Source organism: Megalops cyprinoides, chromosome 8 (genome assembly GCF_013368585.1).
Source record: "Megalops cyprinoides isolate fMegCyp1 chromosome 8, fMegCyp1.pri, whole genome shotgun sequence".
NCBI lineage: Eukaryota > Metazoa > Chordata > Actinopteri > Elopiformes > Megalopidae > Megalops > Megalops cyprinoides.
In genome coordinates, this window is record NC_050590.1 from 26,918,885 (window position 1) to 26,939,304 (window position 20,420).

The 20,420-nt window shown below is 40.4% G+C and overlaps 1 protein-coding gene across 1 annotated transcript; it reads left to right on the forward strand.

Annotated features, from left to right (window-relative positions):
* The first annotated feature begins 9,405 nt into the window (after window positions 1-9,405).
* On the forward strand, window positions 9,406-16,868 carry rcn1 (reticulocalbin 1, EF-hand calcium binding domain). The gene is made up of 6 exons (XM_036535344.1): window positions 9,406-10,009; window positions 11,075-11,268; window positions 11,586-11,764; window positions 13,035-13,095; window positions 14,339-14,538; window positions 16,369-16,868. Exons 1-6 carry the CDS (start codon window positions 9,792-9,794, stop codon window positions 16,474-16,476), a joined length of 960 nt encoding a protein of 319 aa, XP_036391237.1. The 5' UTR covers window positions 9,406-9,791; the 3' UTR covers window positions 16,477-16,868.
* Window positions 16,869-20,420: the final 3,552 nt, after the last annotated feature.

Here is a 20,420-nt window from a genome sequence, read left to right on the forward strand (position 1 = left end):
GTGGATTTTGTGATTTTCCAGTAGCAACAGTGTTTTAATGATTTCTTGCTGAAAGTGAAAATGAGCTTTATTAATGTAAAGACCCTGTCTGACCTGATATTTTCAAGAGGGAGATGTTGACCTCATTAGTCCAATAGCTGTTTCTACAGCCTTTAAACTGTCATATGTCTACACATATCAATCCATGAAAAAGGGCTCTTCACATTGCTCTGCAAAATGCTGCACAATCCAATTTATGAATGTGGACCATGGTACATGTCAAAAGTCATATTTCCCACAGTCACCATCCAAATATACTTTAATTTTATGTAGTTTTCCATTTTCTCATGAATTCTTTTTGTCTGGTTTTGTTTTGGAGTCATGTTGTCTGATATTGTAGTGTAATAACGATTATTTCAGCTTTGGTTTTCAAAATTTGTAGCATAAAAAGTGATATTCTCATAACATTCATGTTCAAAGTTGTGTTATAAACTCTTGCTTGTTCTCTGTTACAAATTTATCAATCAAAACATGCAATAACAATATGAAATTTTTAGACATCTTTCTCTGTTTTTTGTTGATTTATTTCTGCTTTTTCGGTCATGACTCATTCTAAAGCATCATCCACCAAGTGGAGAGCAGGCTACTGTACTCATACGTGCTAAATGATGACTGTAAAGAACAAAGGACCCCGCAGAGCAGTTTGTGGTGCAACCATGCTGAAAGGAGTGAGGCTGCTGAAGGCCTTCTGGTGCGCTCTGCTTCTCTGCTAGTCAGCATATGGGGCTTCTGATACCATCATTCATGTTTACCTAAAATACCAACAGCACATCTGCTCCCGCCATATTGGATCTGGCTTTTTTAGCTGAGCACTTCGAACCCAGATGTGCTTGGACGACAGGCACAGGCTGTGAAATAATAAACATTTATTGTGCATAACAAGAGCAAAACAATAAATAAATTTTAAAATATGCCAGAGCTTGGCAAGAAAAGCAGTCACGCATGGCCAGATCTAGTGGCACAGCATCAGTGCAATCACCTTTTAGGTCCACAGATGAAGGACATGTGGCCAGGGTATACATCTGGCTGCCCTCTCAGGTTCGACTGTTAATCAGGAGTTTAGATGGATTTTTTGTTTGTTCTTTTTTTATAAGGTGCAATGTGGATTCTGTTCAGAGTGGGTTCTTCTTGTCATTTGGGCACATCACCTGGCATAAAGCTTTCTCTATGGATCTGCAGTCTCTCAACCCTCAATCATGCAACTGACCACGGCTCATGGCTATGCATGATACTTTCTTGACTGCCTATTTTATGGTCAGTGGTACTCTATGGTAGATTGCATTCAGCCCTTGATGATGGGGTACATGGTGGTGGCATCTCATGGACAGACAGACAGTCTTTACCTGGGATGGGAGCAGGCTCTGCCTCGGTCAGCATTTGTAAGAACAACTTGTGCAGCGTGGCGCAGCCAGGCTCGGCCGTAACGCTCCATTGACTGGTGATCATGGCTGTGGAGCATTTGAAGGCAAACACGATGGGATTGGGATGGCACATATGGTGCCCACACCCAGCCTGCCAGCTGCAACCCCCCCCCCACTCTCTTTCTCCCCCTATTTCTCTCTCAGTCTCTTTTTCTAATTCCTCTTGTTCCTCTATATTTCCTTCTTGCATTACACACATTGAGAAATTTACAGTCCTCTGAATGAGATCTGCTAAGCAAAAAGTTTATGGGAGAACTTCTTTGTGCATATGTGCACGTGTACATGTGTGCATGCGTGCATATACATGTGTGTGCATGGGGTGGGGTGGAATCTATGGACTTCAGGCTCCCATCTGTGCTTCATGATGGATTGCAATTTCATCACAGCAGTAAAATCAATTATTTTATGTAAACCAAGGCTAAAAAGACCATTTTTACACATGATTGTTAAAGCAAGAGGATACCAAATTACAAGATTCCCCAGAACAATGCTGTTTTCTCTTTGTCTTTATTCAAGAACAAGATTTGTTAAAGAAGTTAAATGAATACAGTAGATACAGTAAATACAGTAAAAGAATACAGTAAATGCAGTTTGTTGACCTACAATGTCAGGTTGTAGGTGCAACAAGCCATAAAGTATTTCAATTTGCTCTCATGCTGTAGATATTTATTTAGGCTACAGGGGTTCTCTGACATCTCTCATTCTTATAGACCAGAGAAGTCAAGTTAACCCCCCACATTACTGCTGTTTAATGTTATTAATATGATTATTTGCTCATGATTTGGTGGTGGAGTCTGTGGATAGATGAGTGACAGCCTGAGTCTGATCCATTCTGACTGGACCCAATGGTCCATACACCCAACAGGAGCTCTGACTTGCAACTGGCATGTGAAGAAGCACTGAGCTGTGGTGTAATTCATTGAAAAAAAAAACTGTTTTAATTCCATGGGCGTGCGCTCCCCGGGACATGAGCTGCAGCCTGACGCTGCAGCCACATACCACTTCGCAAGTTCATCAGAACGCATTAGAACTGAGCCCCGTACTGCATTATCCAGAGCCCGGAGCTGCACCCGTCTGCTTGCACACTCATCCCTCCATGAGCCCACTCATCTGTCTCTCCATTCATCTCTCTGCCCATGCATCTGCACATCGTCCTTTCCTCTGTTTCTGTCCTCAAACCCTCCTCACTGCATCTCCTTTCCTACTAGGCTGGGTCTCCAATCAGCCTGCAACATACAGCCTGCCTGGTTCTCCTTACGTTTGCCTTTCAAATCCACCCCTCACATGCAGAAAAGGGGCTTAACTGGCATGTGGCATTAGCAGGTGACGGTGTCCCTGCCTTCGCCTGCACACTTGCCCAGACACAGTCCAGTGTTTGTAGGTGGGTGTGAGTTTCACTCTGCCAATCTTTGCTGTGTTCTGTCCCCTCGGTGAAGGTCCCCAGTGCCCTGCCACGCAGCCCATGCTCCGCGTATGGCCCTCACTTTGTTTATATGTGGTCTCCCAGCTTGGCAGCGAGGGCGCATGGCAGAGTCCAAATTGAGCAGCCCGGCGCATGATTACTTGTGTAATTGTAAATCCAGTTCACCTCGCTTTGCACTCATGCCAGCCAGGCGGAGGAAAGCAGCTCACAGACATAGCTGGCATTTCAGCCCTTCCAAACACACTTTACACATAAACATCCGGCGCAATTACAGTGCCAGCCAGGGACTTTCAGCCAAAATATTCAACAGTGTGCATTGGTCCGGGCCAGACTTTCTCTCTTTTCATCCTTTAAATAAAGCTGCTCCAAATGATTGATGCTTATTGTTCTGACGCCATTATTGTTTAATTGTTTGCCATGCATGTAAATTTGTTTTGATGTTTTAAAGTCTGATGAAAAAAGCAATTGTGCCATCAATGCCTTATGATTCTGTTTTAAGTAGAGTAGTTATACAAGGACACCTTGACTGAACACTAGTGTTTACTGTGGCTGCTGCCAGCACTGCACTGTCTCTTTTTCTGGGTAGTTTCTTCTCAGCAAAAAGGGTCTGGTTGGGCCAAAAATGAAGTGTTTTGTGCAGTGTGCCACAGGTAATATAAGCGGGGTAATTACACCATAGCTAGCGGACAGTAGAACTCCTGAACAGATGGAAAGTTGCCATTATGTGGGTGACAGCACTTTTGTGCCAGACAGGTTTATCTGTCAGAGGGGATGGGATCTTACTCATTCTTTGTGCCCCTTTCAGGTTTACTTTTCAAAGACAAAGTCTTAGGGGCTGAGAATTGTAGACACAGTTCACAGTGCCAATATAATGTAGCACCTAGATTTCTAGACAGGGGAAGGTGAACACTTTATGTGCCACATCTTTTAATTATAATTTAATTCTTTTATAGATTACATACGTACAAACTGCAGATAAATAAATGCAATTTTGTAATTACAAATGCAGTGTGAGAAAACAGAAAACACATTCTGACAGTGAATAATAGATCCATGCCGAAGAGATATAGAAAGTCTTATTAAGGACCATATCAAATAATATAAGGAAATATTTGCCTCAAATTTGCCTATTTGAGTTTTCATGTGACAGTTGATCAAACTTTAGCACAGCACTGTTAAATGCAGCAGCCTCACACATACAAACTTGCAGTTAATCCTGCACATCACAAACATTCCTTTTAATTCCTGTAATGAAGTGTCAGAAAAATGCCACATTTTATTACACAAATTCACACTGGACACATATTCATGTAGTCTAATGAATGTCATATTCCCAGAGGCCACCAAAATGTAGAATTAACACTCCTCCAACTGGACAATTATGCAGCCCTTGAATTACAGTACACTACATGTAGGGAAAATAAGGCCCGGGGAGCACTTTGAAAGTAATCATTTCTAAAGCACCCCCACAATCCAATAATCAATGTGTAATATGGATCGCAGAGGTTAGTTAAATAACATGTGAAAGCCATATTAATGCACCCTCTCAGCTGTCCAAAACTGCATTTAATCTCCCTTTCATGGGCCACATAACTCAGTGATGGTATATAAATTACCAATGAAATGCCATCATATGTTTATAAATACACTAACATTAGCATTTTACTTCCCCATAAATCTGTGACCAACAACAGTTAAGGGCAGGGAATAAAGGCCCCTGTAGAACAATGATGTATTCTCCTCGCGCCAGCCCCGGCTGCCGGCCCATTCATCTCCACTGCGCACTTCTTCAAACATTATTTCCTCCATTGATGCCCCTCATTTAAAATCCATTTTAATTTAAAGATGCTTGACGCAGCCGCGGTGGTACATTGACTAATCCCGGTTATACATCACAGAACAGGGAGAGGGGAAAAATGGTTTAATCTGGAGGCTGGGTTCAGCGATGGTCACCGCTGAACAGCGGAGTAATTACCAGATCAGCTCTACTAAAAATGCACTCAGAGTGTTCTGTGACCTATCAACCGCTAATCTGCATAGTGAAGTATGGCTTCATAACTATAAATTGCTGACTTAATTAAAACCAGGACCTTTCTGTCATTTAATTACAGGGAGAAAGGTTATTGCTTAAATGCAATTTTCCAAATGTGATTTCTTAACAGTTATTAACTGCTTCGCCATCATTTATTGTTTCAGATTTTTCAATTTGGAAATGGTCCCAGTGACAGAAGTAATGACTTTATGAAAAACTCAATCTCGATTGCGCCTGGCGTGGCCATTTGTTTCTCACAAGTGGAGCAGACGGGCACTTGAAAATGTCACCGGAAGGATTCTGTGATTGCTTCTATTTTACAGTAGTAATTAAAAAAGAACTGAGTTCCCCCCTACATACATCCGAGGTGCTGAGAAGTTTATTAACGTTTCTCGGTCTGGCTGGGCCGAGACCTCTCCATTCTTTAGAGGATGTGAGATGAACAAGAAGAGTGGGGGGCCACGGAGTGACGCTCTCTAGCTCTTTTCCCAAATACTTTCTGTCCTTAGTTCAAACTTGGAATCCACAACTTGGCCATGAGAGGGTGGGTGTTTTTTTCTTCAAGACCACTGGGTCTGTCAAGGGACCTAAATGGAAAGGACTGTAAAGGTCAAAATATTCTGTATTGACAGAACAGGTGAGTTACAATGCATTTCCACAGAAACACTGAGGGATCAGATTTAGGGGATCTCATGCACTAGGAGTATCCTCTAATGACTCAGTCTGGTCTACGTATCTTGCTCTTAGTGGAACATAGTTTATTGGCAAGGTGTGAATTTATACCAGGCCATAAATATGCCAGGCTACATTAACCTCTATTGCATACTTTAACATGTATTATTAACACTTTTATGGCATGGATTATATTGAATTTATTCCATTTAATCATTGCTCATTACTCTGAAAATATTAGCAATGGAGATCAAGCACTGTACAGAGTATATTATTTTAGCATAGCAGCCTGGTTTTGTTACTAATTACGGTGTCTCCAGGAAAGAAGAATAAGGTTATCTCCTCTATGTGTAGTGTGTGTGTGTGTGTGTGTGTGTGTGTGTGTACTTGTCCATGTGTTTTTCAGCATACCACAGAAACGGTTCATGGCTTAGTATGGTGCAAATGGGCTACCTGACTCCACAAACCACAACATCGCATTTATATTTAGCAGTCATTTCTTAAGCAATTAATGGACAATTGGGCTCTCGGGAGAGAAGAGTGATATTCTGTTTATATCATTCTCAATTACATGCCATTATGTAAAAGGATGAATGTAGTTAGTGATTGACTATTTTGTGGCTGAAACCCATACCTTTACATGAAACCTGTGAAACAACAGTGTGTGTGTGTGTGTGTGTGTGTGTGTGTGTGTGTGTGTGTGCGCGCGTGTGTATGCATGTGTGTGTGAGATCACAAGGGAGATCACAAGATTTTATTTAAGTCATCATTCATCTCTGTTGATAAAAGGTGGTATAACAAGCATGGTACATAACATTGCACTGGCTATAAGATGAACAGTGTGTGCTGTTCAGAAAGTGATCATGAGGAAGAATAATGACAATGTTTTCTGCTGGATGAGAGGGGTCTACACCACTAACTGCTGATTATACTTTCTAGGAATCACACCATCTGTTGTACCCACGTGTATATGAGTGCAACTCAATCAGGCACTTGGCAGATATGGCTCAGACAAAGATACAAACAAACACACACACACACACACACACACACACATACACATACATATACAGATATTACACTTCTCAGTAAATGGAAATTTGCACATAGAAATGATATAGCAGTTTAACAAAATTTTGAATTGTTCAGTGTTCAACAAGTAACAATTCACAATCACTGAATTTTGTTTATACAACCCAGCGGTATGCTGTCAGCAGGCAACCTTGTGATTATCAGTCTGTTGGCACACACAATTGTTTGAATGATACATTAATGTTACACATAATCAATGAATATCTTTCACTGAAACTGCTAGAATAGTTTACAGCCAACACATTGACATAATGATTACTCTTATCTCCCTATTTTGTTTACCCCAATTGGTGCCATTATCTGTCATTTCTCAAAAAAATTACGCTAAACAATAATTTAGTTCCTTTTATAGTTACTCAATTTCCTGATAAACCATGAGAATTTTTGGTTCTTTTTCTGTCATCATAAATCCAAGAGGTTAACATAAATCCTTGCATACTGTGCTGAGAAAACTTGTGTAAACTGTCCCTCACCGCAGGGCAGAGCCTGAAATACTGTTCCAGAAAAACAAATAAAACGAGATCTGCCATAACTAGACCTGCACCATCTCTCAGGCCTGAGGATAAATTAGCTATCTGCATCTGACCACAGTCATACATGTTAATAGCTCTTTGTACTGTGAGAGTGCCTACTGGGCTGTATGGTGTCCGAACACAAATCAGTACAGATGGGTTCTGGCTTGGGGGCAGAGCCAGGGTGCAGCAAGATCTTGTTCCAAATATTAACAATTCATGTCTTTCAACATAAGCTTTTCTTAATTAAATTAACCAAATGCATTTAATATACTGTTTGTTGCCATAGTCACCCATACCCCCCCCCCCCCCAACTTCCCCACTCTGAAATATTTGCGTAGAAGAGAACACATTAATCCAGCATGCTGACACAGTGTCACTGCAGCCTTTGTCTCACGTCAAACTCTTAATTATAGGTTTTGCGAGTAATATTTCCTTCATCTCTGCTCATTGCTCACTCACACTTTTTGAAGTCCTGTCCTCCACTGAGGTGATTAGCAACAGTATATGTTGTATCATTCAACTGTTTGACAGTGAGTGTGAGTGAGCTGAATTTGAAAGGGTAGGGTGGGGTGGGGGATCAGACAGGTCTGAATGAAATAAAACACAACTAGATTATACAATGTTTTAATTACTGAAAGATTCGCCTGAAAAATGAGACATAACGCTATCCCTCTTCAGCACACTGATTCAAATGGGCTGTCTAAAACTTATTAAAATACATTAAAAATTCATTCATGATACAAAAGGCCAGTAGCTGTAGGCACATTTTATTATCAAAATGTGTGGTATGCAGTTTATGCAAAAAAGCCATGTGCTAACATATTACACTAACACTACATGACAAAATGCATGTTTTATTGCATATGGAGTAGGATATGAGGTGGCAGTCTATGGTCAAGTTCTATGTGGGTCTTACAAAGTTAACTCTTGCATATTACAACATATGGTAATGTATTTCTAATGTGTGAATAATCATTATAGATATGCTTATTCCATGACTTTTTTTTCCAATAATAAGGTTTGTATTTTAAATTGTGATTTGAGGCCAGTTGGAACAGCTTGCTTCCCTGAAAGCAAGCTATATATTGGTGCTGAGTGGGGTAGCAATTTTGTCCCTTTCTAGGCTATGGGTGGTGTGGGTTTGTGAAAATGTAAACAGTAGACAGCAGCTCCCCTATAAAACGATATACACATATACACATTTATATACCTGTAAAGGCTCTTGTTGAATAGTTTCACTAATGAGGAAGCTGAAGCTGAATGAGGAAGTGACCAAGGTGAAAGGCTACCACTCTGTGACTGAAGGAATTATTTTTATACATAGTCAGACACTTCTTTCCACTCTCATTTGGGGTAATTAAGTGTAAATGTCATACTATTGCTTGTAGATCAAATGTATGTTGCACATTCAGTAATACCTATGGTGAAACTGACTATGCCCAACAAACAAATACAAACACCCTGGGCTTTAGAAAACTTTACAAAACACTAATAACACTCAGTTTACTTGGCTTCACCTGCTACACCTTGAAAAAAGATGGAAATGACATAGGTGAATGTGGATTCTTACATACCCCAACTTCTGTCACAGCGCTGTAAAGAAACTGAACAGTCTGCCAGCTACTCAGCCTGGCTGCCTTTTGAAGTGGAGTCCTTTTCTAAGATTAAAACCACTGACATGGCCATGGTGTGCTGTACAACAGTACCCACAGGGTCCATTCAGCACCACAAGGAAGTTGTATTTTTTTTAATATGCTGTTACTACTGGATATCTCTGTCTACATACACACAGATGCCAGGATATGTATTGTATACTGGATACATTTCCATGTGAGAAGACAAAACAGAACAACAAAGCAAACATAGGTCTCCAATTCGAAAACAACGTAGATGTTTTATTTGGTTTACAATAAGAAAGCTGGCAGCCACAACGTTCTGAGGTGACCTGCCCACTTCACCGCAGGCGAGGCCAGGCGTCCCAAAACTTGCTTGCGTCTCGTGACAGCAAACTCACTTGCGTGTCATCTTGCAACGTGGCGCCCTTCTCGCGTTACAGACATGCCCACGACCAATAGTAGGCAGTTTAACATCAGGCTACTGGCTATGAGACGTGCTATCGCTTAGCTGAATGGCTGTGCGCGAAATCGAAATAGGGTGCATAGGATCTGCCTCCATTGCTGATTTTGGATCAGTATGCGTCTTTTACTTAAAATGCTTCAGGTTCATCATTAGGGGTGGATAAACTGATCCTGAATCGGTTTCTGAGAATGGAAAATACTCAGAGCAACTACGAGAAATCGATACTAGGTTGTAGTCTGTGGTAACTGATAGTAATCAACCGGGTATGTTTGAAACGTAAAAACAACTGAGCGCTGAGCGAAGTTAGCACAGGCAAACTAATGTAGCCGACAGGACTGAGATACTCTTGTAGCTAGGGACTTCAGTACAACACAGACTGTAACAGCTACCTGGGTTTAATAGCTACCTGATATTTATACAACTTTCTAAGTACGGTTTCTCTGAAATTTTGTAGCAAACTGTTATCACACTCTGGCAATTAATTGCCTATGTAACTAGCTAGTTTCTTAGTATTAGCAATGGATGTATGCGGCTTTGCGTACCTTCTGTTGTGTACGTGTGTGGCGTTGAGTAAGCCCACTTTAAAGAAAGAAAGGGTTCACCATGAGCCCGAACTGAGCCGACAGCCACACGAGGACAATCAGAGCTACCGGTATGACCATGAGGCCTTTTTAGGCAAAGAAGAGGCCACTACTTTTGATCAGTTGACCCCGGAGGAGAGCAAAGAGAGGCTTGGGTAAGACCACAGCTCACTTAAGTTTCTGTAGTCATTGCGCTAATGACGGCATTCCAGAGATAAATTGCTCCTCCTGAATAGCCTTTATTTTTGGTACTGACCCAGTGTGTTTTCAGTGTAGTGTTTATATACTATACTATATACTTTTGTGAACAGTTGTTTCCACAAGTGTCTCCACACTTCAATAATTTGGGAGGAAACTTTGTAAAGGATTAGTGTTCCATAACGTTGATGCGAGTTGCGTGGTTGCATATTTACAAGGTAAGTAACAGCATTAAAGTTGCAGCCCATTTAGAAATATGTTAAATCCACTTGTGCATTCTAAAATCCTAACCTTTAAATGAGCAGGAAGATAAAACGGAATTGTGTGCCTTACGCTGAAAAGACAAAGTGATCCGTAATTCACGGTTTCCAAAAATGTGTGTAGTTAATGTAGTGATATGATTTATTTGTATAATTATGGCAAATACGTGGAATGTCTTACTTAGTTTTGTAAAAGTATGCCAGAGTGACCGGGATCGTTTGCCTAAGGGCATCCCAAACTTTTAACATATTCTACATAATTTCGCCTTTTGTAGTTAGTCGTGGCATGATTGCAAAGATGGACTCCGCAGGTAATATTTAGAAATTCCCATGTTTATACTGACAAGCGTTGAGTCCATCATTTCCCACATTACTTGAGTGGCATTCAGGCTCCAGTTTACCACGTTGGCTTAAATGGGCGTAGGCAGCGGCGCGTCCATGGAGTTCCTTTTGCTGAAAGGCTTGAAGTAGGAGGCCCCTTGTTAACATAACAACGTGGCACCCAAGGTTTAAATACCTTTATCAGGAGAATTCCCATGTTCCGAGTTATCTTGCAGGAAACCACACTTTTAAAACACGCTATTAAACTTTATTCTGAAACCAACCACACTTATCTTACAATAGCTCTTCTTCATAAAATCCCTGTTAAATGGATTCCCCCAGAACCATTTGAGGAATGGCAGTTCTGACAACTGTGGTAATTGTTTAATGTATTAGTATTTGTTGTGCATTTAAAGCGTTGTTTAATGTTTTATCTTTCAGGAAAATTGTGGACCGGATAGATAATGACAGGGATGGCTACATCACAACCAGCGAACTTAAAACCTGGATCAAAAGGGTGCAGAAGCGTTATGTTTATGAGAACGTGGCCAGAGTCTGGTCTGATTATGACCTCAACAAAGACAACCAGATCTCATGGGAGGAGTACAAAAAAGCAACATATGGATACTATCTTGGTAGGATACTGACCATAGAAATGTGCCTGAAAATTCACTCATGAGATGTAGCACTGTGAGGCTGATCATACATTGTAACAATATTGCCATGCATGAGGGTGGCTAACCGGGAACTTTATCCTCAAAAACATCTCACTGCAGCAAGTCTTTTATTCTAGCAATTCATAGCAAACAAATGGTCTGTTTTAATGTAAAAACCTTTGGTCTTTCAGAAACATGCCTACTGATGTTACGCTTTGATGTGGGATATTTAATACCAATCTGAGTGCTCGGTACTGCACTGTGTGGACACTAAACTGTCTCCCCTGCCTCTGCAGCCAATCCGGAGGAGTTTGAAGATGCCACTGATCAGTTCAGCTTCAAGAAGATGCTGCCTCGCGATGAGAGGAGGTTCAAGGCAGCCGACCTTGACGGTGACCTGGCAGCCAGCCGTGAAGAATTCACAGCTTTCCTCCACCCCGAGGAATTTGAGCACATGAAAGATATTGTGGTCCTTGTAAGTTAAACCATTAAAAGTTTCCTTGGTAATGGCTTGTCCTAAACATGAATCTGTGTTTTTGCTGGATATTCTTTGGCGAGTTGCATGGCAGGTGCTCCCACTGCAGCAGAGTTGGCTCTCAGGCTAGACCAATAAGTATTTATATCTGAGAATGAAATCTAGAGAACCCACTGTTTTGTGACCACTGATGGAAACTGGAATGCATGATAACAGTATATTTTGATAATCACTGTTTGAGTTGGAGTAATTTGGTTGCCTCACTGAAGCATCAACATATTTTCTTGAAAAAGTTTGCGATTCATCATGTAGGACATGTTGCCATGCTATTTAAAGACTTTTTTAAATACAGATTTGGTGGCAGTGCAGAACACTTTTGTGTGGCAAACAGGAGAACTAATGCACTAGGCTGCTAAAGTCATAAAAGTTGTAATACCCATTTTAACACATACATTATTTATATTTGATGAAAATGTTACTGTTCAGTCCCAGCTTTGGCAATATTTCCTTATTTGTGTTAGTGTGATAACATATCTTGGCTATAAATAAGGTCCACATCTTGGAAATTAAAATCACATTACAGGCAAATAAAAATTGAACATTACTTTGAATGGTTAAAATTCAAATTACTAGGCACTGCCTATAGACAATCACACTTTCTTCCATTACCCAGCTGTGTTATTTTTATATATTTTGATATACCTAGTAAAGTGCTTGAATTTACATTATTCAGCATTTATTATATAATGCATTCACATATGTGTGGATGAGATCCATTTAATATGGGAAGTCAAGCTTTCACATACTTTATAAGGGAGCATTATGGTCTATGGGCCATGTTTTGACAGTGGTGCAACAAAGCAATGAGGACTCAACAGATGATGTCTCCCTGACAAAAATAATCCTTAAGCATCAAGAGAAAAAACTGTGAGAAATTAAGGGAATCATGGGCAGGAGATATCACAGTAAAAAGCAGCCCCCTAAAGGAAATACGTTCCATATACATGACATAATTACATCTATACTTTTGAGTAGACAGACCCCAGTTCTATATTAAAGTGTGATTGAAGAGCAAAATCAAAACATATCTGATGTCAGTAGTACCATAGTATCATCCCTGTGTAATAAAAGCAGCAAAGCATACAAGAAACATATATTGCACACAAGGCTCTGTTTTTTTGGCTGTGACATCACAATGTGGCACTCCCCAGATCTTGGATCCTCCTCCTCCGAAGGAGATGTTTATGATGGCCGTATCTCTTATTTTCAGGAAACACTGGAAGACATAGACAAGAATGAGGATGGATACGTGGATGAGGATGAGTATATAGGTGAGTTTAGATGGTCAGACATGACTGTTTGTCTAATTGTTGGACTTTACCCATTGTGAAACTGGTTTGGAATGCTTTTTTATTGCTCCAGTTCCTGCCTGTGAATTTACTACAGAAATGAGGAGGACACTCTCTGTTCCCCCCGCTTCTGCGTTATCGGAGTTGGTGTCTGAAGTCCTACAGATGCACTCCACTCTGTCTACCAACGAACATGAACACGAGTTATTCCCTCAGCTCAAGCTAATTAGAATTATCTTAATTCACAGGAATACAATTAATAGCTTACTGCAGGTCAGTGATTAAGAATTACCTGATAATGACCCTTAGTATCTAACTGCAGAAGGAGAAAAAATGATGACAGCTCCTCTCCCTGCGTCTGATTTCTATTTAGGATGCCCATTTGGAATGCTCTCCATGTACCGGTGACACAATGGAGAAGTACAATTTCCCCTGTAATTAAAGTCCATTCAGCAAAATTACCTTCCTATAATTACTAGGTAGTTGTCAGCATTTGTTATAGCCTGAACAAGTGTTGTCTCTTCACTTGAAGCCTGGACATGGTGGATGTGCTGTTCAGAGACCCCATTGTTGACATTCTTTCTGAAATTAACCCTCATGAGGTCGTGGCCCGCTATTTTCCATGGCGGCTGCCCTTGCTGTGGATGGGTTGACTGAATATCTCATCTCTTTTGGGGGGTGTGGGGGGGATAACACAGCAAAGCGTTTGATTGAATTAAAGGCCCGTGTCTGAAAACGTGTATGCATCTTGACCTCTGACCTTGAAGACGGATAGAAATCGCACAAGCTCTGTCTAAGTAGGTCAATCAGGTTGCTTTCTCGGCAAATGAATAGTCCACAAGAGGTTATTTATATTTAATACACCCTGATTTTATGGTTCATACCCGAAATAACAGAATATCGAGTTCATTTGGATATAATCTCCCTTTAGTTCAGGGCAGTGTAAATATTTTTTTTTTCATTAGTTTATGTTTTTGTTTGTGTTTTGTTCACTGTGCCCCAATTACTGTGCCTGTTTGTTGTTAGGGAGTGCAACAGCATATTATGTACTTAATGAGTCAATTTTATTATTAAAAATGTAATGTATATTAAAATATATTTTTAACAGCCCCTAGTTGTCATACAGCCTTTGTTTACCCATAAAGAGGCTATTAGTGGAGGCAAAGCTCATTGGGGGTTTGGGGTTGGAAAAAAACCTGTTTTTCTATGCTCCCCTGTGTTGCAGCTGACATGTTTGCACATGAAGAGGGGGGGCCAGAACCAGACTGGGTTAGGACTGAGCGAGACCAGTTTTCTGACTTCCGGGACATCAATAAGGACGGGAAGATGGATAAGGAGGAGATTCGGCACTGGATCCTCCCTCAGGACTACGACCACGCCCAAGCCGAGGCCAGACACCTGGTGTATGAGTCTGATGTGGACAAGGTGAGCAGTACCACATCTCTTATTGCCACAGTCCATTCATGATGTGCAGCGCACATGCACTGCAAGTGTTGCTTTTCACCCCCACATTAGCCAGGTACAGTCGTAACCTCCCATAAGACCTATATATAATGCCATTATCCTCAGGGCAAGCAGCTATTCACATTTTAGGCTATCACCATCACTCACTGTTAATATGCATTTGCTTTTCAAAAATAGTGATGTTGTTCAATTCTGTTGTCTGAGCGAGACACAGCTTAGACCATGCAGCTGATTTCCAAAGTGTTCTAAGCTGTTGGTCCCTGTAATTGTTTCAGTTGATACAGGTAGAGATAAAACCTCTTAAGGTAATCTTTAGTAAGTCTTACAAGGGGAAGTCATGTGTTATCAGAGCACTCCATACAAAAAATACAAAAGTAAAAGTAATTTTAACACTTAATGCAATGTAAGGGATCAAGCTGAATTGATAATGAGAATTCAAATTAATGCATGGAGTTTTCCCCCTGCTTTTCTGGTTGGAGAAATGCTATTTCAGTAGTTCAGCACTTTTCTGGTCCTGTTCACACCTGGCATTAACATGCATCGTGGGTGATCCGATCACAAGTGGAGAGCGCTAAGTACAGGTGTGAATGCACCCAAGACGCATTGAGTTCCGATCGCTCAGACCACATTCGGAGGTGGTCTGAACCGCATATGGCCACATTTGTTTAGCAGTGTGTACACGAATGTGCCCTGGGCCACACTGAAGGACCTCCTACTCAACTGATGTCCTCTGCGTAAGCTGAAGTATGTACTCATTCGCGTGCCAACGGCGTCATATTAACTCTTTCGCATGTACAGTCACACCGGTGTGATTAGCTGTTAAGTGCGTATGCTAAAACCGGTGCAATTAGAACATGACATTGGAAAAAAATTCTAGCTAATTTTAGCTTTGAGGAAACAGCAATTTAACATTAAAAATATAGCAAATGTTAACTGAAAACTATGAGAAGCTTAATAATGCTAATGAAAACATAACAAACCATGTAATGTAACACGCGCGCTACATAGCATGAAAAATAAGTTACGTGCGAAAGGGTTAAGGTGCTACAGCAGGCAACAACAACTAATTCGCAAGATACCTCAAATGCTTCCAAGCCCCAAAGGTGTTATGCAATATATTACATGGAAAAATGGTATTATAAATAATACCTGAAGTGTTGTAGTTCTACAAATAAATGTTAGTGGACTATTGTGGGAGTCATAACAAGATTTACGATATCATGAATATCAGGTTACGTAGACTCTTAACTGTGAACAGGTCACTCCTTAAGTAATCCATGCACTTCTTTCTTCGAATATGTTTTTCCATAACAAGCAGGCTTCGGTTTATAACAGTAACTCATAAATTTATTCAGCAACACCCTTTGATTTTAAACTACATTATGAAACAGTTTCATTGCAGTGAATAACGTAAGAAACTTTGGAAACATAATATCTTGCTTAGCCTAGACAAATACGTTGAAGTTCAAAATGTTCTAATCTAGCGTTTCTGCTTTTTCCAACGATAAACAGAATTTAACAAAATATCAGTTAGAGTTTTTAGGGTAGGGTATTTAAGGGTAATATTTATATTAAAGGGTATTTAATTTCAGTGATGAACGGAATCTAGCTTACTAGTCAACTAGGTTTTCATTTACAGATACACGCATTATTTCATAGTGACGGTTGGACCAGTCATTATGAAACCAGTCCAAGTTACGATGATGATGAGCAGGAAAATGTTTGTAATGAAACGTGTCACTGTGAGTGACTGTAATTAACCCGGGTCTGACTTTTGTGTGTGGGTTCCAGGATCAGATGCTGACCAAAGAGGAGATCCTGGATAACTGGAACATGTTTGTGGGCAGCCAGGCCACCAATTACGGAGAGGACCTGACCAAGAACCACGATGAGTTGTGATGTCTGGCATAGTGTGATGCGGCGACTCGCCCATGTCTGCCGTGTCTCCTTGCTACCATCAACTCCTGGCTGCAGGCAGCGACAATGATTCTGGGATGGCTGCAGGACTCCACCACAGTGCTGCCCAGAGAAAGAGGGGCTGTGCGGCCTATTTGCACCTTTGATAAAGCTGTGTCTGCATTTTTCTCTCTGTGAGATAGTCAAGGAAGTACAGCAGTTTCCACAAGGAATGCTGCTACCCACAATTGAGACCTCTTTTAAAGCCATCGAAAGGGTAACATTGTGTCTACAAGCCTCATGATTGTTTTAGGCCTATGTGTTAATGTAATTTCACAAACTGAATTATTATATTGTGCTTGAGTTTTGTGTAAGCACAATGAGAATGTAGAGGATGCAGGAGGTTGCTGTGTTATGATAATATTCAAGCACAACCTAGAATACAAACTTAATTTTATTTATTTAGTTATATAACTTGAAGCAGTGTATTCTGAAGGTTATGTATGAGTTTTTTGTACTTTCAGCAAGTGTAATTTTTACTGCACTTTCAGCCCTTCATTGAGGTATCAGGTCTTTTTAATTAATAAACAGTTGAAAAGTCATTTGTGCACTTATGCAGTATTCACCTGAAGCTATTTAGGAATAACATTGTTAAAGTGTAGGATTTCTGCTGCCTAGGAGTTTGTAGTTAAAAGATAAGTTATTAACTTTCACATCTGTGTGAGATGCCTTTGCAGCAATTTTACTGCAGCCCACACAAGCAATTTGTTTCAGTCACTTTTTTACATTTCAGGTTTGCATGTGTAAGTGTTATATGTTCAATTCACGTAAATAACAAGCCTTTTATACACCCATAATACTGGTGAAATGGTGCTTTGTTTTTGATGAGTATGGAGTAGTGCGGCAGTGTGCTGCAAAATCGTTTGAACTCGAGGAAAAGGCTCCATAGTGTCATCCAATGCTAAGAATGTACAGTATAGCTACCATACAGAAAGTTTCATGTTAACCATGACATCACTTCCACTCACTGGTATGTCATAAAAAGTGTGAATTCACAATAGTGTGCAAGGGGTACATTTTTCCAGATTTGTTCCGGGAGCAGTATTTGTCTTACTCGTTTTACGTATTGTCTCCCGTATTTCACATTGGCCAACAGAACAATTTGTCGTCATCTTTCAATACAAGTGTAAACCAAGCAGGGATTTAGCCACTACTGTTACCAGCTGTTATAGTAAAGGTTTTTCACTGTGTTCTTTGGGAGCCAGATCAAAACAGAATAAATCCTTGCCGTTTTAGTGCTTTGCCTAGAATTACACTGGCAGTGGAATCTCTCCAAACAGTCCTTTCATAGCAAAGCAGCAAAAGGTTAAGAACTTCCGCCTAATTGAACTCAGCAGGAGACGTGCTAAATTTGGAAACATGAGGAGCAGAAGATGTGCACTCAGGGATGATCCAGGAGGGCTTGTGTCAGAGGAGTCCTGGAGATCCAGAGGCAGTTAAACCTGTCCAGGCCCACTGCGGAAACGCCCTCCACCTCCTCAAACACACACCCACCACAGCTGTTGACCAGTGCGCTGTGTCAGCTCCTAATTGTTAAACATGACTGATTGCCCTAAATTGTCTGTAAATGACCATCATTACACCTAGGTCTTAAAGTCGTCTTGACCAGCAGCTCCATGTTTGGCACAGTGGCTCCATCCTTGTTCGGTAAATGTGGCACACTTAGCTGGACATGTACCCTAATGTGAGCTGAAGGAGAACTGACAGTGTGTTCTAAGACTTGGTAATTTACTTACAAAGGCTGGCCATGTGAGGAGGACCAAGTATGTGAATGTTACATGCTCTAATTTGTAGCTGACACTTCCACTCACATACATGTAACTGAGACAGCAGAGCCATACTGCTTGTCAGTGCACACACCCTGCACATTCATGTGGAAAACAGATACATGTGCCAGACTAGATAAGAGTTCAACTCACATGAGCAAGATTTAAGCAAGATGTAAATGGCAATTAATGGTGCACATTTAGAATTTAGATCTAGCCATACATTTCAGCACTGGACAAAATTAATAAGTAGGTTCCATTTCATTTGTAAAAACAAGATAATATTTGTTCTATACAAAGTACACTGGTCTCCATAAAAATATTCTAACAAACAGCTTTGTAAAATGTCAGCATGAAAATTAAAAGACAGTGTGACCTTCCTCAGTAATTGCCTCTCTGACAGCAAACTCCAAACATGCATTACTATGTGTATATTACAGCAGGTGTAAGCTAAATGGATCCCTATTCTCCTCAGAAATGATCTTGGAATTCCAACTGACATTTTCTGAAATGCCACATTTGGACAAATATAGTTGTAGCTATTTCTACAGAAGCAACATTAAATATTTCATAACATCCCATCACCCAGCTTATACCAGAATGCATGGAGTGAACTACACAGGTTATTACCAGGTACCTCACAAACACAGGGCTTGCATATTGGATTGCTTCAGTTTGCATCAGCCATACAAATATCAGCCACAAAACAGTAGCATACTATGTAGCCATATTTTTAATTTAATGAAAGTGATCATCTCCAAAGTCAGATTCAATAACTACACTACTATTCTCTTCATTTCAGCTGTGAGTATTTTGGATGTCCCAAACAACCAATACCTTATGTCCAGCTCAACCTACAATAAATCCTCACATATAAAATTTCACAACAAGCAAGGAGTCCATAAATATTACAGTGTTGTTACATACAACCTGTGTAAATTTGGAACTAAGCAGATGGAGAAACAGAATGTTTTCTCTCCAATATTGTGTAATGTGATTTAAAATGGCTTGCAAAATTTGGGATTTTATAAATAAAGCCACTGCATTAACTGATTACTTTGATTTCTGTTACATTACAGAATACACGGAATTACTGTAGAGTTAGATGTAATCATGAAAAAAAGAAAAAATACAAAGCATTTGAAGTAATTTCCAGAGCGTATATGAGGCCTGCCATGTGTCAGTGGGGATCTGTGTGTCTTGTTACTGTATGTGGGAGGGCTGAGATGAACAGAACAAGCAGTTAGCCATACAGTTATTTTTAAATGTGGGTCTCGGTTTAAGATGAGTATCAAATTATTCAGGCTAGGCTAATTTAATGACTGTGGACAGGTCTTATATGAATGCCTCTGTAAATCATATAACCGCTCCCATAAAAATTAAGGAGTCAGTCTGAGAAGCGAGATAATGTAATAAAGTATATTTTAATTTGAATATTAATATTTGAACGTGGCAGCCTCTGCACAGGGCCATTCCTGTCGTAATCAGGATATTGGGATAATTTTGTTGATGGGATTTTAAACCTGGTAGAGAGGGAAGGACAGAGAGAGAGGAGGAGGGATCCAGTCTATGGGGCTTCACTGGTACAGTCAAGGTCAATTGACTGAATTAGAAAAAGGAAAAAAAAAAACACAAAGCGGTTTAGTGGGACGAAAATGAAACTGTTTACACACATTGATAACCAGGGCTTTATAATTACTCCTAGGTTCAATGTGTGGTCACATTAAACCCACATTTGCTGAGGATCCTGGAAATGTAATCGGGGAAAAACGCTGTCGTTTGCACAAGTGCAGCTGGCAAGTCTTTCAATGAGCAACCCTTATATCTGATGGCAGCTGAGAGCTGGGGAGAGGTGCTGTAATGCAAGTTCCACATCAAGGCCCAACAAAGGAAAAACACCAAAAAAGAGCTTTCACAGGACTGGCTTCAGAGAAATATACAACAATACAAGAGGACCAGCGTTGATTAATTTTTAGAATTGATTAGCAGGCTAGCTGCTTTTACCTTTAGGTGAAAACAACTGTATATTGCTTAATTTGTAATGAGATTAGTTGACATAACTGGCAACTCTAGTGCTGGAGTTTATGGAGAACAGGCAAAGTTGGATGGAGGGTGAAGAGG

What these genes read in the sequence shown, in the direction of transcription:
- rcn1 (XM_036535344.1), top strand. Translation starts at nt 9,792, where the DNA reads ATGGATGTATGCGGCTTTGCGTACCTTCTGTTGTGTACGTGTGTGGCG. An exon ending in AACATATGGATACTATCTTG is followed by an intron (nt 11,269 to 11,585) that starts GTAGGATACTGA and finishes CTGCCTCTGCAG; the next exon opens with CCAATCCGGAGGAGTTTGAA. An exon ending in TGAAAGATATTGTGGTCCTT is followed by an intron (nt 11,765 to 13,034) that starts GTAAGTTAAACC and finishes TCTTATTTTCAG; the next exon opens with GAAACACTGGAAGACATAGA.